The following is a 23,877-nucleotide window of genomic DNA, read 5'->3' as shown; positions in this document are numbered from 1 at the left end:
CAAAAATCTGCATGTTGCCTCTGCTCTGCTAACTTTCCCCATTGGCCTCACTGGATATTGCTTCGCTAAGAATGTTAAAGTGGAATCTTTTTTTCTGATGCCAGTAGAATTGAACTGCTAGTGAACTGAGCTTTATGTTGGATATGGAGTGTTATTTTTTCCCTACCCGCTCTCCCCGCCAGCTCTTGTAAGTAGAGCCCTTATTAAGGATGAATTTTATACAAACTTGTGTTTAACCCTCTGAACCTTGCTCAGCCCCTAGAATAGGCTGGATGACCGAGCTGGAATATGGAGAGATTCTCAAATGAAATGTAAATTTGGAATGTAATTGGTAACCCAACTGAGAGGTTTGTCTTTAACAGATGGGAGTCTTGGTGATATAATGTAGGTGAGTTTTGAAGTTATTCAGTCTTCATGGGTATTAGAATGGTTTAACCTCTACTAGAGAAATGTTTAAGGAAAAAGAATCTATTCTCCTGGCTACTGTGTATTAAGTAGAGAGATTAGAGTTCTCATAGCCCATGGAATTTTTTTTTTTGAAGTTTGACACAGTTTAAAAGAATCTCAGAATTTAACCCAGATTTCTAGAATCACACCAATGATTCCATCAGAATAGATGAAGATATATATACAGTATTTCAGTGGCCTCACACTGGTGCTAAAATATTGAAATTGCCATTTCAAAAAATGTACATTGGTAAATGTTTACATACCCGGGTCTACAAGAAAGGCAAAATCAAGGAAAAAACATAAACAGGTCTGAATATTTCTTAGCATGCTTTCTTGTTTCTTTTCAGTAACTTGGAGCGTTTGTTATGTGCTTAGGAACGTGACTGCACTTTCTTAACCCTGAGAACAACATGATGGGTGTGTCAAGGTTGAGAGTGGGGGGGGGGTCCTCCCCTGACAAAGACAGGTGTGCTCCTGACCTGGCAAACCCATTATTTTCCTGTTGCACGAATCACTTGACTCCTCTTTAAAGCTGTCACATTTATTTAAACTGACATTTTCTGTGGCGAGCCAAATCTTGGTACAAAGGACTTTGTGCAAAGTCCTTCTGTCTTGTAAAATATAAATCCAGGGCCTCAGATGGACTAAACGGAGATTGCAGGCCCGAACATTTATCTTTCTTATTTGAACGAACAACCCTTCCTTCCTTCCCGGAATGTGACTTAACATTTAAAATTCCTATTAAATCTCTGGATACACCCAGAGACCTCAGAAAGTTCTCTCCAGACAGAGCAAACATCCTCCTTGTATTTGGCAAAAGAAGAAACGGATGCTTGTGTGGTGTGCAGACTCAGCTGCTCAGGGCTGCTCTTTGGAAGAGAAGCCCACTGAACCTGGGCTGCCAGAAAAAATGTTAACATTGAACTGAAAATAAGCATTTGCACTTGAAAGAGGCCAACAAATCTGCAGTTTACATGGAAGTTCGATAGAAGCAGTAGCCAAACCGAGTTACCTTGCACTCAAAGACTGGGGTTCTTCGGGCTACTTGGGGTGTGAGCCCCTGGTATCCATTCTGCATTCCTCAGGGAACAGAAGCCCTGCTCCAGGCAGCCCCTGTGCTTCTGGGGAGGCTGCAACAACCCAACTTGGGAGTGGACTCTGATTAGTCTATGCCCATTAGCACATCTCATTTGCTGATTGGTTGAGGGACAAGCCTACCAGCAATCTGGGGCCATGATATGCAAGACTCTCCCTGGGACTTTTGAGAAAGACACTGCTCCTTGTGGATGCTACCCGGAGAGCCTCTCTTTTCTTCTAGGCCATGTGGGGGATGAACATGAATCTGAATCTTAGGATCAAGGCAGGTATTTTACCCCATTCTGAACACAACGTCAACCTAACGAGGAAGGGAGAGCTAAGATAATCAGGAGAAAGGAACTAGAATCCTGATTCATTTGGACCCAAGGCATAATTTTATGCTGGGTTTTTCAGCCACTGAACTAATTAATCATTTTCTTTACTGTTTAAAGTAGGCTGAGTTGAGGTTTATATTACTTGCAACCAAGGTTTTCCAAACTGCCATGTCGTGTCCAAGATGACTGGGGTACACATGCATCTATATATGTGTAAGGTACTAGCAAGGCTATGGTAAGGAATTCTTTCTTCCAAAAGGACACTTGTTCCAAGGGAAAAGAGCATTGTTCAAAGCTCCATGCCACAACCACTTGTTTTCTTGAAAGTACTACATGGTACATTTTATGATGAAGTGGGTTTCATTAAAAAAAAACAAGCCAGGTGTCAAATGCAGCATATTTTAATTTGTTTCAAATAAAGCAATATATGTATATATATATATTTTTCAGAAAAACACCAGATGTTAAACTCTACAAAAGCGCATGTGTCTTCAGCAGATCATGTTTGTCTGATCAATAAGAATTTTGTTTTCAACATTAACTCTCTAAAGACGATCAATGGACTGACATCACTGCTACAACATAGGTTGCTACTGAGCCTCTGATCTTTAGCCACATCTTGATTTTCCTAACAAATGAGTAAATATTGCCTGGCTAAAATGCTGCAATGTGTTGATGAGAAAAAGCGCCAACAGATCAAGCAAAGCCATGAAAGTTATGAAGCAAGCTAGAGCTGATTATTAGAATTAGTAAAAATGATTAAGAGAGGATGACACAGCCGTACAGGATTTGTGTATTCAGATTGACTCTCTTTTGGCAGCGAATTGGGTCAGCACCTCGGGCAGGGAACCGAAACTGAGTGAAAAACGGCTTTTTTTCCCCTCTCTCCACGCTCAAGCCACCAACGTCACAGCCGGGACAGAGAGCACCGCGGCATCTGTGGAAACTTCTATTCTGGTGGGGCAGAGGTTGCACTGGGAGACCCTGGCCACGCTGCCCCGGAAAGGCCTGGCCTCCGCGTTGTCTGCGGCGTGCTGCCGTCGCCGGGGCTTCTCCGGGTGGGCGGGGGCCTCGGGGGTCTTCGTCCCCAAGGAGGCCTCTTGGTTTTTGGCGCCGCCTTTGTTTTTGGGACGGAAGCCGTTGTGTGGCTGTCTTCTGTGTTCGTGGCGGTTGTTGCTCTTCGCCATCGGATCGGCTTCATTACCAATGCCCTGGGGCTTGGCAGACCCATTTAGCCTGTTGTTGTGATACTGCGGATTAAATCTTCGTCTTTGGCTAGAAGACCCATTCTACAAAAAAAAAGAAAGAAAAGAGGTAGATATTAGACGCCAACAAACCCCAGGTGACATCAAACCAGGGAAACCAAACCTCTAAGTCACAGGACACCTTTTTTTTTTTACATCCCAGAAGAATGTGACAACATGCAAATGAGGTCAAGCGGATAAAACCCTCAAGCTTAAAAGAATGGTGGACTGTCTTGTAAATGGAAGTTCAAGAAAATTGCTGAAAGAGAGGTTACAGAAGTGTAAGACAGACAATTCCAGACCCAGGCCAAATAAAACCCATCAAGTATAAACCTGAAATAAATCAGAAAGAAATGTAACACAGAGGCAGGGGAATGATGGTTCTCTACCATACATATTTCTGAGACGTTCTCTATAGACTATATATATGAATTCTCATGATCACATTACCAGTTTACACACCCCTAGGTCTAAAGGGTGATTATCTGTGGAGGTGAGGACAAAGCTTAGGTGTGCAGGCAGGAGTGTCCACATTCCTATCTGTGTGCTCAGCTCCCTCACAATGTGGGATGAAGCCAGAGCTGGGAAGAGACAATATTCAGACACATGGGACGTGGGCCTCTGCCTTTGTACTCCTGCCCTGGGCCCTGAGTTATGAGGGGTGGGTGTGCCCTAAACAGATACCATCCAATCACAGTGCACAAACTAAGAACTTTATATATTTGTAACTTATGATACATCCAGGGAAGTAGTCCAGACAGACCCTGAGAATAGGCTTGAGACATTTGGGAACAGAATTCCAGGATCTTGGGTATTTGGAGAACTTTCCAGAAGGGAGCGCATAGATTCTGGGTAGTCACCTCTTAGTCTCACTCCGAAGGGAGGGCCGTGGGCCATGGCTGGGGAGGGCCACAAGGGTTTACTCTAAAGCATGGGGCCCAGCACAAGGGCCTTTCTTGGACTTAGATATATTTTCAAATTTAAACATGCCGTCAACTGAAATGCTTTGCTGAAAATGATAAAACAGTGAGCTGAAAACGTATCTATGTGGTTAACATTTAATCTGGCCTCCTTTGTTTTTAAATAAATTGTGACAGAGAAATTCAAACTAAATTTTGGACTTAATTTTAGCATGGGGTTTAATAATGAGCAAGGAACAAAATCTGTGAAGGTGTATTTCAATGACAGTGAAACAGATTTGATTATGATCTTGAATCAAGGACTGTATGAAACACTCCTTGTCAAAGTGTGATTTTAAAGTTCATGAAGACATCTGGGGCTAGAGAAATGCCTGTCAGAGTCACTAATGAGAATTCTAACAGACCAAGACCACAAAAGCCAACAGGGCATCTGTTAGAAAATCAGCATTTTGGAATGCTTAAAAAAAAAAGTCTCTTTATTCAAGCTCTCTTTCTGAAAGATGATGAAAAATATCTTTATAGCATGCGCAACTTCTGAATCATCAAATCCCATTTGGTGGTCATTCTTTAATAAGTGGGGATCACTTCTCAAGAATATAATGGAGAAGCAGAAGGAAAGAAGACTGTCTTTTGGATATTTCTGTTTTTAAGGGTCATTGTAATGAGAATTAATAATGTCATTTTGAAATGCATGCTGAAAGCCCAAGAGAAGAAAGAGCAGTTTGAACTAACCTTGGCCTCTTACGGATAAATTAAAGATAAATGGGAATTAAAGGATCTTAAAAAACATGCCAGATTTCTTCCCACTAATGGTGTCAGTAGCCAGGTTCTCAATCTTGTTCCCATGTCTGTGAGTCCCTTCCATGTGTGGGCCAGTTACCAGTACCTGGGTGGCACTCAAGTCATGAGAAATGCCATCTCATGTAGAAGGACTCTTTGCTAATGCTATCATATGTGTGCAGACCACTTCTACCACAGGGGCGAGTGCCTGTGATGGGGACCAGATGGACTAGGGGAGCTCAAGGAGGCTGGCCAAGCACATAGAGGCTCTACAGGTCAGGCTGCTGCTGGGGGCAGATGGAGCCTAGGAGTGACTAGCAGTGGCTATTTTCTTCCTCTGAAAATGGGTGGTTTCTTGCCCAGGCAAGGTACCAGAGACTGCGGGACCCCCGGAGGCAGGGCAGGGTGGCCTCCTTGGGGCAGTTTACCTGCTTATTAGCCGGCACGGCCTGGTGAGAGCTGTCGGCGGTGCTGGGAAGGTTGCTCGCCATTTTGGGGTTTGCTGCTTTACCCTCGGAGGGCTTGTTGTGACTCGATGACTTTCGGGTAAAGTTACTCTGTTTCCCAGAGGTGGCTGCATGAGCGCTGAGCAGAGGCAGCAGGGAGCTGCAGGGAGTTCTTGAGGAATAGTTGTTCTTTGGATGTGTAACTGCAACAAGAAGTGCTTGGTGTTAGGGGCTATGCCTCACTGGGCTTCCCTGGTGGCTCAGATGGTAAAGAATCTGCTTGCAATGCAGGATACCCAGGTTCGATGCCTGGGTTGGGAAGATCCCCTGGAGAAGAAAATGGCAACCCACTCCAGTATTCTTGCCTGGAAAATCCCATGGACAGAGGAGCCTGGTGGGCTACAGTTTGGGGGGTCGCAAAGAGTTGGACACAACTGAGCAACTAACACTCACTCGCTCACTTACTCATTCAGTAACCTTTTAGGAGATGAGAAGTTGGCAGGAGCTTCATAAAAACCTTAAGGGAAGATTTTTTTTTTTAAAAGATGTCTTTGAAAAAGCACTTAGGTGCTTGGAACCACAGAATGTCTTCTGTGGGAATCAGTGAAGGGCATAATCATTCAATCTGGGAGACATTTGTAGGAAAAAAGACAAATCTGAGCAACTTTAATATTGTTCCTTAGGTTGAGAACCACCTGGGGAAGAGGGATAATGAAACCCCAAAGTACCCTCTCAGCCCTGTCCACAAATGTACTCTGCCCCTTGGGTTCCCCATTACCAAACCCATTCTTGCTAGTCTTGTCAGATCTCTAGACCAGCAGGTGCTACAGAGATGAAGAACAACCTAGGGGTACACCCACAATTGGCCAGTCAGAGCCACGGTGTTCTGAGAGCACGGGGATGGAGTGATGCTGGGTTTCAGGGATTTTGTCACCCTGGGTTTTTCACCCCAACTTTAAGGCTAGGCCTGCCAGCCCAAAAGATGTATCTTCTATATTCCATTAGAGCTATATTATCACTTTTTATCAACTCTAGAACCCCACTGCAAATCTGCAACAACTCCAATGCTAATGTTGAGGCTCATCAGACAGGTTCCCAGCAGGGATCAGGCAGGTCTGTTCAGTGTTTACTATCACCCCTCCCGCTGGTTTTTGAAAGGGGTGGTTTTTGATGGGGTGGTTTCTATGTGATTATGCTCAATTGGGGCTGGAGGGAATCAACTCAGGGATATATTCATGACCTTCCTGTTATAGTTCACCAGAATTTGACTGCCAGTCTGGACAGCAAGACCTTTGGATCTTAAAAAAGGGTCACCAGTTTTGAAAAGCAGTTTTCTCTGCTACCTGTGTTGGCTTAGACTTAATCCCAGCATTCTTCCTGAGGATCTGGAGCGTGGGTAGGGATCACAGCACATTAGAAATGGAAAGGACACGGATGCATCTCCAGGCCCTTCATCTGACAGGTCAGGCGTGATGGCATGTTGGGGGTTGTCCAAACAGGACCAGGGGATTTTAGTGGCTCTTTGCTAACGATATTCAGTTTTCTAGGGGTCATTATTAGGGTCATTTTCTAGGGTTCAGTAGCTGTGGGCTTCCAATGTGCTCTCAACAAAGCCGAGAAGTAAACGGCCTTTTGAGGACTACTGTCTCCCAACACGGGAGGCTGGGTTCCAGTGTGGACACTTGGGATATGGTAAAGGATGGTTCCTCCCACTAGGTGGCACTGGTGTGCTCTGGAGGAGAGCAGGGGACGCTGCACTGCCCTCCCCTCCTCAGATGGTGGGGTCACTTGGCATCAGGGGCTTGCCCACTATCAAGCTGAAGTGGCAACTACAATGCGTAGTTAAATTTCCAACTGTGAATCAGATAGTCTGGCTTTTTTACAAAATCTGGGGATGGAGAATGGCAAATGGGGTAGATTCTTTCATAAGAGAGGAAGTATATAGAAAAAAAAGAAAATAATTTAAAAGAAAGGCAGTCAGAAATTCAGATATTTGTCAGAGATAGGTGAACAAGATGCTCACAGCAATGTTATTTTAATGGTTAGAAGATGGAAGCAACCTAAATGGCCACAATCCAGGGACTGTTTATGTCAATTATATACAAGTAAATTATGGGTTAAAACATACTGATGTGGAAAAATGTCAACCATATATTGTGAAATGGTAAGAGCAAACTCTCTTACTATATATGTATGTCATGTAGTATAGTAAATAAGATGCAGTATAATTAAATACACTACATAATTTACACAATAGATCATATGTGCATAAAAGTGTGAATGAGCCTCAAAAGTAATGTCATGTTCTATTTAATATGGCTGTGTAATTTTTAGATCAAAATTGTATTTTTTATACTCAGAGAAAAAAATGCAATTTCCACTTTGAAAAAAAAAGTGCAGTCAGATCTCCATTTCTTCGCTCACTATGAGGCTGTGGATATTCCATGTCCTTCATCTGTCCTTCCTACCTCCTTGTGGCTGTTCTTGGAGCCACTTTAATGCAGGTTCCCACCTCCCTCAGTGGGTGGGCTGGAGCAGGGGGGAAAGAATCAGCCAATTTTGTTGCACCTTAACTGCTCTAATTAAGGGAGAGGCTCGGGAACTGTTGAACAGTGCGTGTGTCACTCACACACACACACACACACACACACACAGACAGCTGGGCCTTTCATGACAATAGCCCATTGTTCCCAGACTTATTAGGGAGACTTGCTCTTCCCATAACAGGTCTCTGTAGAGCCAGACTTTTGAAATCACAGAGACACTTGATCCAGCAATGCTTAAGAAAAGTTTGCAAAAGGTATAAACTAGTTGACCTGTTCTGTTCTGCTTAATAAATCCTGGGGATTTACTGATGGGCAGTGGCATTTGAAGACTCGAAGTTCACATCTTGACATTTTTAGTGACTCGTGTCATGACCTTAGATCATTAAATCTCTTTCGACCTCACTTTAGCCCCCTGGGGGACCACACACCTGACATTTCCCATATTGACTCCAATGGCGCCAGGCTTACTCACGCAGAATTATTTAGCAAGTATGCAGAACTCACTTTCTCCGCAGAGCATGATTTGGGACTTGAGCTGTTCAATGTCACAGGAGAACCGGGCAGCTTTCCCGAGCTCTTCATCATATTTACGCTCGCTGACAAAGTGCTGCGGGGCAGAGACAGAACCCCATGATGACAGAAATGACCGAGGCATGCTGCTGATCCATTCTCGGCTCCCCCGCCCCCGCGGTCGGCGTAAGAGCATCACCAGGTGGGGAGCAGGGCAACTCTGTGCTAGGAGGTGCCTTTCAAGTGGGCTTGGCTTTGTCCTGGAGCACAATCACCTTCTTGTTCTTGGGAACTCGTGCAGGCCCTGTCTTTACCCTACCTGGGCTTAGACAAAACTGTGGTTCAGGCAAGATGAGTGTCTGGACTCATCTATTTAACCTTTCAGCATCCTACGCCCTCTTTCTGGCACTTCCTGTCCTGTTGTAAGTTATGGGGTTGCCTTCTGGCCGTCTTACTAATCTGCCCAATGGCCTGCTCAGCTATCATTCCTCATGAGAAAGTGTGTCAACCTTCCTAGACATCCGTCTCCATTTTTAATAGGGGACCAGGAAGTGGTAAAGAACCTGCCTGCCAATGCAGGAGACATAAAGACATGGGTTCCATCCCTGGGTTGGGAAGATCCCCTAGAGGAGGGCGTGGCAACCCACTCCAGTATTCTTGCCTGGAGAATCCCACAGACAGAGGAGCCTGGTGGGCTACAATCCACAGGGTCGCAAAGAGTCAGACAGGACTGAAACAACTTAGCACACTTAGGAAGTCCAAAAAGCCTTTAGTAACTAGAAACCATTATCTTGAATGGTAGGATTTTAAGTGCTGTTAAGGGAAGTGGGAGAGAGATTACTTTTCAGTTCACTTAAAATTAAGATCTATGTGCAGATGACAGAGGGAGAAATACAGAAATAACTATGACTCAGTCCCTCTGTGAGTTTACCAGGGAATTCACCACGTGGCAAGAGAGACATATACCATAAAATAAAATATAAGGTAGAATGTAGTAGGTGCTTTAGGAATATGAAAGGGAAAGAAATTATTTCCTGCTGAGGGGAGTAGGGAAAGAGTTATGTAAGAGGAAGCATTTGAGCTGGAACATTAAAAAAATATTGAACACTTACCAGACATGGGCCAAATTCTTAACAGATAATCTCATTTTTATCTGATCACATTATTATGAAGTCATTACTGTTATTAACTCTAATTTACAGAGGGGGAAATGAGGTCCTAAGAATCTAAGAGAATATGTAATTTATCCAAGTTTGCAAGAGCTGGACTGTTGCATTCCAAAGCCTGTGTTATCAACCATTTTACGATGAGTGGGGTTTTGATAGGTAGAAATAAAACTTGGAAGATGAGCGGATTTCAATAGACCAGGAAGCTGGCAATTTAATATTCATCAAAATAAATGTTTGTTATTTGTTTTGCCTTCCAGGATGTCTTTCTGGGTATCAGGACAGGTTTCACCAACCAGCCCCACTCTCTATTCTAATCTCCTTTGGGACCAGAGAACATCTGTGACATTAGAAGTGCATCTGTGTCCACAAGATGAAGGGTTTCTTCTACTGAAACTAATTAGCAATGGTCATAACATACTGGGGCTTCGTAGGTGGCACTAGTGCTAAAGAACCCACCTGCCAATGCAGGAGACGCGGGTTTGATCCCTGGGTTGGGAAGATCCCCTGGAGGAGGGCATGGCAACCCACTCGTGTTCTTGCCTGGAGAATCCCCATGGACAGAGGAGTCTGGCAGGCTGCAGTCCATGGGGTCACAAAGAGTTGGACACGACTGACTTTTGACTTAGCACACATGCACACATAATGTATACTGGAGTCTGGTGGTGGATTTTGTTCTGAACAGAAGAGTAGACCTCAGTGGGGGAGACCAGATCTGCTCTAACAACTCCAGTCTTAGGGTGAATGACTGAGCAGCAGGAAGACAGTGGAGGCAGAAACGCTGGTCGGGGAGGCCATTACAATTGACTGGTTGGAGGCAACAAAGACCAGGAGGGCAGGTGAGAAGGGAAAGACCTCTAGAACTTCTCAGAAGCTTCAGGGGAAGTCCTCATCTCCACAGGGCTCCCTTTCATGTCTAACCAGGACAGAGGGGACCAAAGAGTCACTTTCCACTTTCTACTATCCCCAACCACTTTTATGCCGGGATGGGCAGACAACCCTACTTAAAAAGCTAGCAGCAAATGTGTCTGCCTTCAATGCAGGAGACCCGGGTTCAATCTCTGGGTTGGGAAGATCCCCTGGAGAAGGAAATGGCAACCCATTCCAGTATTCTTGCCTGGAGAATTCCATGGACAGAGGAGCCTGGTAGGCTATATAGTCCATGGGGTCACAAAGAGTTGGACACGACTGAGTGACTAACACACACAAATGTGACTTCAGAGCACCCCAGTTCCCTGGAAGTTGATCAGAAGCAGGGGTGCATGTGTATGTGTGCATGTTTAGTATACTAGAGAAAAAGAGGGTATGGAAAATTTATTAACTGTAACTTCCTATCTTGTTGTAGATACTTTTTCTGCCTTTCTGGTGACAACTTCTCCTTCTGGTAACTGTACCCTAACACAGTTTTGAAGATTCACAGCGTTGGTGGATCTGTCAATCAAGACCTCTCTTAGCCAAATGGCGGATGTGACCCAGATGGAGGCAGTTCAGAATCTTTCTCTTTGGGATTTGAAACAAGAGCGGGTGGCGCAGGGGTGATGACATCTGGAGGTCACTCACTCTGATGGTGCCTGGAAGAGTGTCTGGTAATTACTGCTGCCTACATTCCTGCCTAGTTGTAGCCTGGAGTCTTCAGAGCACACTTTGCTTTGGGGAGCTACCTTCATATTTTTTCCAATTCTACTTGTTCCAGAGGTTAGCAGAGTCAGCTTCTGTTGTGTGCCATTGAAGAAATCCAACAAATACATACTTGTGGGTGGTATTCTTAATAAAAGGGCAAGTAAGCTAGAAAAGGACACAGGGAAGAAGTTGCCACATATTGTGCATTCTTTAGAATCCTCATTGTTATACTAGGTTCATACTTAGTGTGTGTTCACATGTGTGTGGTTTATATGCATAAATTACATATGGTGAAAATAATATCCCCTTTCCCAGATAATTTATGGTTGAATACATTTTATTTGGGTCACTTTCAATAGCCTGTACCTCTCCTCTGTAATGCTATATCCCTTCAACCCATAGTATATTTAAATACAGTGATTAGGTGGTTCTTTACCCTTCTGTGCTCTCAATTTCAACCCTGTGAAAGAGAGCAGGGTGTCTGATTTAGATTCTCAGAGAGCAGTGCTCTGTGGATGTAGAACAAACATAATAGGTATCAGAACTCTGGCTCAGGGTTCAGGCTGTGATATTTTAGAACTGACCTTAATTTCTGCCCTGAGTTCGGCCAGCTGCATCTCTGCCATCTGACTGGCTAGATCAGTAAGTCTTTTTAGTTCTTCTGCTTTCTTTTGACGAGCAGTCAGGATTTCCACTGCCAAATAAGAAGGAATAATACGTTAACACCAAGGATTTAGACATATTAAATGACCTAATTTCTTGGATCAGTTTTCCATCTGCAGACTGATCACTTTGTTGGGCCATGACTGTTTTCTGAATTGGTCACTGAGGTGGGCTGTCCCTGGGTGCTCAGCACTAACCACTCATTTCCATATGTCTTTATCCACCAAGCGTCAAACCCAACATGGTCCTTTCTGATTCACTGTACACCCACAATCTTCTTCATTTTCCCCACTGGCATCTGATCTGACTTACTTAATTTGGACTTTCAGATTTGTGCATTACTCAGAACAACAATCTCCAAGAAAAGAAACATACAAATCCTATCTGAATGATACTGCAAAGACAGGAGTCCACTAAGCAAAAGCCATTCTTCTGTATGTGCTGTACTATTAAATTTGAACACTGGACTCTCTGAACTTAACACATATTCATGTAGGGCAACTAGCTGTGTTATTGAAATATGACATAAAAGTTTTCCTTTATTAGCTTTCTGTGAGCTAGAAAATGCCTCTGCTTTTGCTACTCTGCAGATTTGTTTCCATTTTGAAACCAAAGAGAAGTTGCAGACCAGAGTGTCTTGTTTTTGTTAAGTGTCCACAATGGAAAAATTTCCAGAGTGAGTCAAAGCCTGCTTGAACTGAATTCATGTGCACTCTTTAGCATCTGCACATACAGAGAAGACACAAAGGAGTTGTCAGCATCACATTTCACACACTTGCCAGATGAACTAAAGGTTCGAGTTGATGTACGAGCCCACAGGTTAATTTGTGTGTGTGTGTGCGTGTGTGTGTGTGTGTGTGTGTGTGTGTGTGTTCCCCCAAAGATCATGGAGCTCAAAGCAATCAAAGCAATGAATACAAATACATTGGGTGAGATTTAAATAAGAAGTTCTCTCATTCCAGGCACATATGAATTGCCTTCATTTCTTTTGGACATAGATTTTGAGTTATAACAAAAGAAAAGTCCATCTAACTAATATGATATGCACATGGAATTCACATTCCCATCTCAGCTGAACAAAGGTCAACTGCTTTATTAGACCAGATTCACAGAGCACATGCGCAGCGAACAATGTGATTTCCCATTGTGAGAGTTCTTAATTTATAAATGTCCAAAACAGTCACCTCAAAACCCCCCAAAGATGTTCAGAATCAATCAAGAGTTAATATTTCCTGCAAGCCATAAACCATTCTTCAGACAGGCCAAGAAACATCTTTTTTTATGCTGATACCAATGTCGAGATGTCAGTAAAATAACTGGTCTGTAACTCATAAAGCCTAATCATCTGCCAGACTACTCTAATCACGCTTTGATTATTTACTAGGATGCCCCCTGCCTCCCATTTACAATACCATGTAGCTGGGCAGAGGCTGAGCTGTGCCTGGTAGCATTTCAGAATACTGAGGAGCTGGAGAAACCTTGTCCTGATGATGGGAGGCAAAGGAATTTTCATCGTATTACTACTGAATGATGTCCCAGGTTACCCAGTCACACTGGAAGTCACAAAAAGGTAGCCCACTATCCCTTTTGGTGACAGGGTACATATATTTTGTTTGGTCCACACATTGTTGTTGTTCAGTCGCTCAGTTGTATCCAACTCTTTGCGACCCCCGTGAATTGCAGCACGCCAGGCTTCCCTGTCCTTCACTATCTCCCAGAGTTTGCTCAAACTCATGTCCATTGAATCCGTGACACCATCCAGCCATCTCATCCCCTATTATCCCCTTCTCCTCCTGTCCTCAATCTTTCCCAGCCTCAGGGTATTTTCCAATGAGTCGGCTCTTTGCATCAGGTCCACACATTACTTTTACAAATAAATTGCCCATATGTGAAAATTAAAGTATTCCATTCAAAAGCTGGATTTCTGGGTGTTATTTCTGGCCACAATTGGCCAAGCATTCCCATATCAAAACCACTGGCTAGAGCTGAGGAGTCGCTGCCATTTTTACATGGAGCATGACATCCAGTGTGTGCCCTATCCACTGCTCCTCTGCCCCCACTCACCCTGTTTGACTCACTAACGTTACCTGCCTGGCCCCTGCGGGCATTTCCAATTCTGGCAGAAAGTGCACATTTAGTTCTTTGTATTTATGATAACTAGGACCTAGTACACAGTGGGTGCCCAATATGTTTGCTGAAGGAAAGATTCCAATGAATGGATCAGTGCATTACTTAATAGGAATATGCAAAGAAAGGCAGAAGTTCCTTTTATATAGGGCCACTTAAGAATTTCTAGGACTCATACCTTTGATTTGGAGAAGGCAATGGCACCCCACTCCAGTACTCTTGCCTGGAAAATCCCATGGACAGAGGAGCCTGGTGGGCTGCAGTCCATGGGGTCGCTAAGGGTCGGGCATGACTGAGAGACTTTACTTTCACTTTTCACTTTCATGCATTGGAGAAGGAACTGGCAACCCACTCCAGTGTTCTTGCCTGGAGAGTCCCAGGGACAGGGGAGCCTGGTGGGCTGCTGTCTGTGGGGTCGCACAGAGTCGGACACGACTGAGGCGACTTAGCAGCATACCTTTGATTGGGCTTCCCAGGTAGTGCTAGTGGCAAAGATGTCCAATGCAGGAGACATAAGAGATGCAGGTTCAATCCCTGGATGGGTAAATTCCCTGCAGGGGGTAATGGCAACCCACTCCAGTATTCCTGCCTGGAGAATCCCATGGACAAAGGAGCCTGGCAGGCTACAGTCCATGGGTCACAAAGAGTTGGACACAGCTGAAGTGACTTAGCATACACTCACGCATACCTTTGATTAATCAATTATTTTCCATTATAATTCAACATATGGGTGGGACTAAAGCCTAGAGAATGAGAAAATGATTCTTGAGTAGGAAGATGAAATGAGGTACTTTCCTCTGGCAAAGAAAGATAAATGAGAAATTCTGAAGGTCCAGATTTGATGAGCAGCTAATAAGGGATCAGTAGACCCCAAGTGACTACACGGTTAAACAGATCTGACTTTTCTTAACGGATCATTTGTGGGACTGGTGACAATTAGGGGTAATTGTTCTTTTTGATTACGTAGAATTTGGGCATTCATACCAAACAAAAGATTTGGTAGAAATAGATATAAATGGGCCCTAAAATAGGAATGCAGGTGCAAGATCACCAATAAATTCCGAGTTTACACTCATGCAAATGTGCATGGGAATGAATACTTTGCATCAGCAAGTGTTGGGATGAGTTTTACATATAGTCTCATTAACATTTCAAAGATTTCCATTATGAAAAACTTGAGATCGAAAGCCAGTATTCTCTGGGGGGGAAGTCAACATTTTCACCTCAGAAACATCAATGACAGAAACAGAAAGCAAAACCAAAACAGATCAGTTCCTAAAATTCATTGATCCTATAATTTAAAATAGAATACATATGCTTTGAAAGCACCATCCTTTCAGAAATTTGTAGAAGGAGACAGTTCCATATGGCTTTAGATTTTCACTGCATTCAAAACTCGATTAATATTATTTATGTAGTTTTATAAACAGTCATCTGGTATGCTGAAATCCATTCCCTCAATAGGATTTATACTTTCCTTCAAGTTTCTGGAATACATTGGAAGCTTGTTCATATTACTTGAACCATAGAAAATTTCAGGGCTTCTCGAATAATACTCCTCAGCAGAGAGTGTACTTGAAATCCTAGGGGGTAGGAGACCAGGAGCTGGGGCAGAAGTGGCTCTTTAAACACAAAGCGTCTTTGAAATCCTTTGATTCCTTGAAAATTCCGGTGAATTTTGCATTTTGCTTCATAATAAATCTGTGTTCCATTAATATAATGTTTTCTTCCCATTTCTAGTAAATTCAACACTCTGGGAACATGCTTGTCTAGGCCTCCAATTCCCTGGGCAGCCAGAGTTTGAGACCATAGCACCACAGCATCTTCAGTTTCGTCATCTGTAATACGTAATAACTGTATACCCCTCACAGGATTATTATGGAACTAAATGAAATAGCCTATGTCTACTGTTTTGACAGTTGGTGATGGACAGAGAGGCCTGGCATGCTGCAATTCATGGGGTCGCAAAGAGTCGGACACGACTGAGCGACTGAACTGAACTGAACTGTTTTGACTAGTATACTAAAAAATCCTAACTAAAAATACTATTAATAAAGTGAGATATATTTATATACTCTCTTATTGCAGTTGCATTAATGCTCACTAATACTGGATTCCACAGCCCATGGATACTGAATTAACTATAATGATTCACTTAACACAATGAAGTACTCACAGTCTTCAGCTTTGTGTTAGGTGTCATGAGGAATAGAGAAGCTTACGTTATAATTAGGGAAATGTGGCTTCTATCATGTGCAGAAAATGGAAAATGTGGAAAATACTGTCGAGATCATAGATAAGGAGGCTCAAAATGGTGGTTGTAAAGACAATGTGGGGCTTCCCAGGTGGTGCAGTGGTAAAGAACCTGCCTGCCAGTGCAGGAGATAACAAGAGATGCGGGTTCAATCCCTGGGTCAGGAAGATCCTCTGGAAGAGGGCATGACAACCTGCTCCAGAATTCTTGCCTGGAGAATCTCATTGACAGAGTAGCCTGGTGGGCTATGGTCGACAGAGGGTTGCAAAGAGTTGGACACGACTGAAGTGACTTAGCATGCACAAAGACAGTTCAGTACTTTATAGAGAGATTTAATGGTTTCTTCTCTCGGTAAAGAAGACTCACGGTTAACATACGTGTGTCGCCTGAGAGAGGCTGCCTAACTTACCCTCTGACCACTGCTTCCTCAGGGGGTTGAACTAACTTCTTTACTAAGATGAGCTTTCTCTTTTGGACACACTGCGTCAGGCACTGTGCTAAGTGTCCGACATGTGTCTTCTCCTTTTATCTTTATGGTAACTATTTGAGATAGACACAATTCTTATGCCCCCCTTTCCTTTTATTTTTTATTGTAATAACTTTCTGTTTAACCCAGTATATCACAATATATCATTCTTTCAACAGGTCAGCCATACAGAAATTATGAATGTGATATTTCCTTTTTTTTTTTTTTTCTAAGATATTCAGTCTTTGAAAGCTATTGTGCATTTTACACTCATAGCACATTTCAATTTAGCCTAGCCACATTTTAAGTGCTTGGTAGCTGCGTGTGTTATGTCCCCTTTTCTGATAAGGAACCTGACTTTGAGAACATCACAGAATAGTTCAAGGTCACACAGCCAGTAAATGGGTGGAACTTGGATGTGATTTCAGTTCTGTTCACTTCCAAGGTAAGTGAACTGGCTTTCCCAGGGCATTGGGCAGTTCTACACCAGGACAGATCCCTGAAGTTAGGGGTATCCTGTGAACCCATCTCGCTGGTTCAGCTGGCCTGGAAGTTCTGAGTCTGCAGTTCCAGGCGTATCTGTCTGCTGTGTGTCCCACTCTCCACCAGTGCTTAGCACAAACAGAGCACACAGTAAATGTTCACTGACTGAATCAGTTTTAAAAATAGGGATGCTCTTCAGAGATGCCCCAAATCCCACAGGTCTCGGGACCGAATATTCTTGTCCCAAGGAGGAATAATGAACATTTGAAATCTGAGGCCTTCTGTTAACCTCTGAGAAAGTGATGTGCTAGTAACTTTCTATTTTGGTGCTAGAGAAACCTTTGTGTTTGCGTTGGAAGTTAGCATTTTTGTCATTAGGAAATGGAACTGAAAATAAGCTGTATCCAAGAAATAGGGAAAATCCCGTCATGGGGTAATCTATTGCTACTGAAGAAATCAACAAATTCCATAAAAATAAAATATTTCCACAATCAAAGGGATTGTGAAAATATCTTGATATTCCACAGCTTAACCCTGGATCATATTTAGTTTTATTTAATAAAACCTGCTGTATTTTAGATTCTAAAATGTTGTTTAAAATTATTTAGAAAAGTCGTCTAACAAAAATAATGATAGCTATTTTTCATAAAATGACTAGTGAATTATGGCCAAGGGCCAGGCAAGAAAAATATTAAAAAAATGAAGAATTTGGTCCGATCCTCCACTGATAAAAAAAAAAGCACTGAAGTCAAAAGTACAGGAATTTAGCTGAAAGCTGGTTGGGGATGCAGACTGCCATTTATCCAATTTATGAGATAAGATTTGGGTAAGGATGAAGAATTTAAAATGCCTAGGAGATAAAAATTGTAAAACTAAATCCCAGCTGAAAAATACGGTCTTAGGTTTCCCATTAACAAAGCAGATGAATTTAAAAATAAAAGAGGGATCAGCATGTCCACTTGTGTTGAATTTGACTGAGCAGTCTTGTCTCAGCTGAAATTTCCAACTCATGAATCTCAGCCTATCTGAGATGGCAAATCCACCCTACTGGCTGTTGAGTAACTTCACAACAGTGGAAAGGTTTAGAAATAGGTGTAAAAATAGTGAAATAAATCAAACCCTGAGTACTGATATTTTGTGTTAAATTTAGAAAAAGTTTTGTAATGATGAAGACTGTCTATGTGTGTTCATTATTTTATATATAGAATATTCTGTATCTTAAGCAATCTCACTTGTGATTTCAATTTAAAACATTTCTTTTGGGGTGTTAAGTTGGCAGGTGTCAGTGAATTTGACTGAGTTTGTAAACAGAATTGGAGTGTTTTAAGAGAATTTCATTTAGTTCATCTCTGAAAGTGAAAGTGTTACTTGCTCAGTGGTGTCCCACTCTTTGCAACCCCATGGACTGCAGCCCACCAGGCCCCTCTGTCCATGGAATTCTCCAGGCAAGAATACTGGAGTAGGTTGCCATTCCCTTCTCCAGGGGATCTTCTCGACCCAGAAATTGAAGCCAGGTCTTCTGCACTGCAGGCAGATTCTTTACCATTTGAGTCACCAGGGAATTATTAATCTTATAAGTGTTGCTTACGAGCTTGGAATACTTTGCTGGTTAGGTTTGTGAGTTTGCCTTCTCAGGTTTCTGAAGTGCTTGAAAAAATAAGCTATATTAAATTTACAAGTGTAATTTGAAATATTAAGGGGAATTGAAGTAACTTTCAAATAGAACAAATTTTTTAGGGGAACTTAATTTGGTAAACTTGAGTTGAAAGAACAAGTGAAAAGGCTTGTATAAGTAAAATAGCAATATTTGTAAACAAACTATAAGGCTTAAAAACTTTTATTTTAAAAATTTAATACTAAATTCAATGTCATTTTAAACCCAGTTAATTATAAGTAGTCCTATTTAGGCACAAAAGTCTCCTGGACTTTAAATAAACCCAAGTGACACCTATTTTTTGCTACATTCATATTCTGCCTTCTGCTCAGTGGGTGCTTCTGTTACATCCCTTTGGCCCCTACTCAGAATCTGACTTAGATGGTAAAGAATCTGCCTGCAATGCAAGAGACCTGGGTTCAATCCCTGGGCCAGGAAGATCCCCTGGAGATGGGAATGGCTACGCACTCCAGTATTCTTGCCTGGAGAAATCCATGGACAGGGGACCCTGGTGACTGAGCGACTAACACTTTCACTTTTATTCAGAATCTTTATCACTGTCATCTGACCTATTGATTACTTCTGGTTGGGAGGCTCCTAATCGAACAACCATGTGTCTACTTACTGGCTTCTTCTTTAACTTTATCCATTTCTGCCATTAATGAAACTTCTTTGTCAATGATGCTGGGGGGGAAAAAAACAAAAGCAAAGAATGCTTAATCAAAGATAAACTTTTAATAGGCACAGGAAATAAAAGAAATATTATTTTCATCAAACAAAATACACAATTACCATAAATATTTCTGTGTTACAATGCCAGCAGCAGGCTCTGCCTTTCCAAAAATGAGGCAACATAGAAAGGATGCTCCCAGTGTTACACAGTGACATCTGCTGATTAAATCATTGTCAGCAAATCTAAAAACACAAGCCTTTTCAGACTTTCAGAATTGCACTGCTTTGAATTTCAATTTGGGAGTATTTTTGCCCTATGAATTTTCAAAGTTCCAAAACAATATAATAAGTATCTAAAAAGCTGGCACTCGGGTTATCAAGGCCTATAATTCTCAAATGTCCCTATGGTTCATTCTCCCAGAATTGGTCTGGGAGGGAGAGAGGGGACCCAGTTCTGATGCAGAGGGTCCTAGGAAACATGGGTCTGGGTCAATCCATCCACATGTTCTGTATTGAGTCCATGCTTCCTTGTTCGCCCAAATAAGCATTTCAAGGTCAAATTAACCTTTTCTATTATATTTAATATATTTATTGGTTAGTCCTTTGAAAAGGTATGATCTGGAAAAGTAATAATTATCTGTCCAAAAGTTCCTCTCTCATCCTAACTCCTTGCTCGCCTTCCAAAATCAACACATCGCAAATCACTTATATATCTTCTCACAGATTTTTATGTGTATATAAGCAGAGATGCCAGATTTTTAAAGTTTTCATCTCAACCATAAATATTTCAATATATATAGCTCAAAGATAAAAACTTTGGCGGGATATAACCACAGTATTACTACAATACCTAAAAACATTAACAATAATTTAATGTTATCAGATATATACTCAGTATTCAAAATTTCCTAATTGCCCCATACATTTTTTTTTAAACTGTTTGAACCAGGATCTAAATGAGGCCTGTTCATGACAATTGGTTGACTGTTTCCTATATCCATTTTAATCTATACATTTCCTCCTATTTCTCTATTTTTTTCCTTTGAAATTCATTTGTTAAAAAAATCAGGCTATGTGTCCTATAGAGTTATTCAAGGTCTTAATTTTGCAGACTGCACGTCCATGGTATTATTTAACCCAATCTTTTCTATTTTCTATAAATTTGCTATGATATAGAAATTTGATTAAATTCAGATTTGTTTCTTATTTCAGGAGAAATTACTTTATGTTATATACTTCTATCAGCAGACACATAACAGGACACACTTATAAATATTCCTCTTGAAAAAAAAATAAAACCTGGATGTGCTCAGATTTCTACATTTCAAAATAAATGTAAAGGAAATACAATGAACATCTCTAATGATTATGATATTAGTAGCTATTGGTGATCATTGCCTAGATCAACAGGATTTGAAAAATGAGAATATCTGAATCCTCTCAATCTTTCATTTATTTACTGAAAACTTCCCTAAAGAGAAACCTTCCTTTACCAACTATTTGGTTATCATAAAGGACAGTTTGCATAGATGAATCGGGATAAATGCTTGGTTCTCTCCTTTTATTTATCAGTTTTCAAAACAATAGTTGTTTCCTGCAAAATTAATCAATGAGATGATATTTTTTGCTGGTTTGTATAGTTTAATTATGAACTCATATTTAATGTGCTTCAATACACTTCAGTTATTATCCTTATTACTTTATTATACTCAGATTGTTCCAACAGATGTACTTTTTGTTCTCTATCAGATGTACTTTTAAAATTTAAAGTGTGTTGAAAGTCTATTTCCCCTTAAGAGAAAATATTATATAGTATTTGTCAAGGTAGGAAGTGGTTCCTGGGATGTGTCTATGTCTAAGACTTTAGGGCTCCTCAACCAATGATATAACCTAAGCACTTGGAGAGTAAGGACTGTTTGCTGAAGAGCTTGGCTCTTTCCAATCAGGAAATCCTAATGGAAAGAACTGATGTGAACAAGGAATGGCAAATTCTCCAGAACTAGGCTTGAAACCTAAACCATCAAGTGCAGACACGTAGCTTAAGGTCACCGGCTATGACCACTTTGGCGTAATTAGCATATCAGGAAGACTGTGCCTAATTTATTGCCATTAAGTACATATGATGTCAGTGTTCTAAATATAGGAAATACATGATGCAGAAAGATGGACGGCGAGAAGAAAGTCTTTGTCCCATCTCTGTCCCAGTTTACTCAGTCCCCATGCCTGGAGGTATCTATTTGCTACCAGTTTCTTGTGTTTCTTTCTGGAGATCATACACCAGCATATGTTCATGGATTGTATGAAATGCTGGGTTAAGTCAATAGGCTTGTACTCCTGCGATTATCAGGTATATTTAGCTTTCCTGTAAAGTTCACAAATGCAGCTACATAGAGGCCAAGTGAATGGAGCGGACAATTCTGTGCTAGATTAGGAAAACAAAGGTAATGGATAAGCTAGTAGGGAGCTTAGGTGAGAACCTAGAGATCTGGAGGCAGGAGCCCAAATGATGACAACATGCTAAGCTATTCTGCCTGAGAAAATGCTTTGAATTTTTATAGTCATTCCTGAAGGAAATCAACCCTGAATATTCATTGGAAGGACTGATGCTGAAGCTGAAGCTCCAATACTCTGGCCATCTGATGTGAAGAGCCAACCCATTGGAAAAGACTCTGATGCTGGTAAAGATTGAGGCAGGAGGAGAAGGGGACAAAAGAGTATTAGATGGTTGGAGAGCATCACTGACTCCATGAACATGAGTTTGAGCAAACTTTGGGAGATAGTGAAGGACAGGGAAGCCTGGTGTGCTGCAGTCCACGGGGTTGCAAAGAGTCAGACACAACTTAACAACAAAGAAAGGGAGATGAAAAGCGAGAGAGTCAGCCAGGACGGTGGGAGCTGTGTAAGGGTGAAGAGGCTGGGAGAAATCACTGGTAGTGAGGAGAGCAAAGGAGCTTCCAGAAGTAGAAGGACCACATGTGCTACTGTGAGGTGTCCACTGTGAGGTGTGTGAGGTAAGCCTTGCTTGGGGCATCCAGACCTTCACCACACTCCGTGTGAACGGTCTGAGTGTGTGTGCACACACACACACCACAGACCCTCACACACACAGACTGAGGAAGAGGCTGAGTTTCAAGTCTGCATCAGTGCAGGGCTGAGGAGATGGGAAGAGGTCACAGCTTGAAGGCAGAGTGCAGGTGAGAATGTGGGGGTCTGGCCCACGTCCCTGGACTAACACAAATCTCAGGGCTTTTGACTTTCCGCGGACATGGAACTGGAGTCCGGGGGCTGGGACTCCGCTGACTTATGGGCTGCAGGTCATGTATGACTTACTCTATTCTCTTCATCAACACAGTGAAGCCGGGTTGCCCAGTTGGGGTGGCTATACAGGATAGGCCACAAAGAGCAGGAGGAAACTCTAGTCTGTGGAGAGACTGACACGTCATTCAGCCACTGGACAAATATTAGCTGAGGGTGGGGCTGGGAATACAGCCGTGGATTAAAAAAAAAACAAAACGGATTCCTGCCATCCTTGTGGAGCCGACACATTCTTTTGGGGGAGCAGAGAGGAAGAACGTGAGAGGAGCTGTTGAGCTTATGGGGGAAACAGTGAGACACAGATGGAGAGAGAAGAAAATGACAATGGTGGGAAGGGGAACTTAGGATTCCCCACCCTCCATCAACCAGAAGCCTGTGATTAGGGTCTGCAGGTTCTGAGATCATGCAAGGTGCACATGATACCAGATGGGGTGTCTTTAGATTTCAAGGGACGGGACGGGGCAGACTGCAGTCAGCATGCCACGACAGCTTCCACAATCCCCATGGCCTCAGTCCCCAAACAGGACCATGGACCCTGCGGTGTGTCCATGTGCTGGGTGAGGAAGGTGGTGTAGGAAGGGGCCTTTGCTAATTTCTTTATCAGCTATAAGATCACAGTTAATCTTTGTTGATTAAACTTGTTAACATAATTACGTGCTCAGAGAGTTTACAAGATGGACATTTGGGGTATAATCTGTATCCCTAGGTCTAACATGTATTAAACAAAGCTGGACATTCACACCACGGTTAGTTCAGGCCTCCTGGGCTAGCAACAGGAGGGATGAAGGCCACACACAATAAATTGTTAATCTGTTTAATGCCCACTGGAGGATGTGAAAAGCCTGTGAAGTTGGCATCAAACTATGCCTCCACTCCTCTGGGTATTTCAACAAAGACTGTCCTCAAGCATCTTAGTAATTCAAGCACTGCTATGTATGATTGCTTTCAAGACTCATGCGTAAAGGTGAGCCAAGGGATCTCTGCTGCATCAAGACCCTGCTCAGAATATATGAGCTGGATGCAAAGCAGGATTAAGGTGCTGGCCCCAAGCAGCGCCCCAGGACCTCTCCTGTGAGAATCAGTAAGGTGTACCTGAGAATTCCACTGTATTCTGTCGTCCTTTCAAGGCAGCAGGTTTCTGGAGGGGAA

The 23,877-nt window shown here is 42.4% G+C and overlaps 1 protein-coding gene across 11 annotated transcripts in view; it reads right to left on the bottom strand.

Moving 5' to 3' along the window:
- Nucleotides 1–2,247: 2,247 nt before the first annotated feature.
- Nucleotides 2,248–23,877, bottom strand: part of SPATS2L (spermatogenesis associated serine rich 2 like) — a 182,970-nt gene continuing 161,340 nt past the window's right edge. For all 11 annotated transcript variants that reach the window (XM_081581806.1, XM_081581812.1, XM_081581813.1 and 8 more), the window contains 5 exons: nucleotides 19,367–19,425; nucleotides 11,679–11,788; nucleotides 8,303–8,405; nucleotides 5,235–5,455; nucleotides 2,248–3,151 (listed from right to left, as the gene is read on the bottom strand). In XM_081581806.1, the coding sequence (XP_081437932.1) occupies nucleotides 2,756–3,151; nucleotides 5,235–5,455; nucleotides 8,303–8,405; nucleotides 11,679–11,788; nucleotides 19,367–19,425 (889 nt within the window). In that variant the 3' untranslated portion in view covers nucleotides 2,248–2,755. The remainder of the gene's footprint in view (nucleotides 3,152–5,234; nucleotides 5,456–8,302; nucleotides 8,406–11,678; nucleotides 11,789–19,366; nucleotides 19,426–23,877) is intronic.

The sequence above is a fragment of the Giraffa tippelskirchi genome, chromosome 3 (assembly GCF_054371585.1).
Source record: "Giraffa tippelskirchi isolate mGirTip1 chromosome 3, T2T-mGirTip1v1.2.pri, whole genome shotgun sequence".
In the NCBI taxonomy this organism is placed as follows: Eukaryota; Metazoa; Chordata; class Mammalia; order Artiodactyla; family Giraffidae; genus Giraffa; species Giraffa tippelskirchi.
The sequence above is the reverse complement of the archived record's forward strand: the minus strand, read 5'-3'. Positions and strand labels throughout refer to the sequence as shown.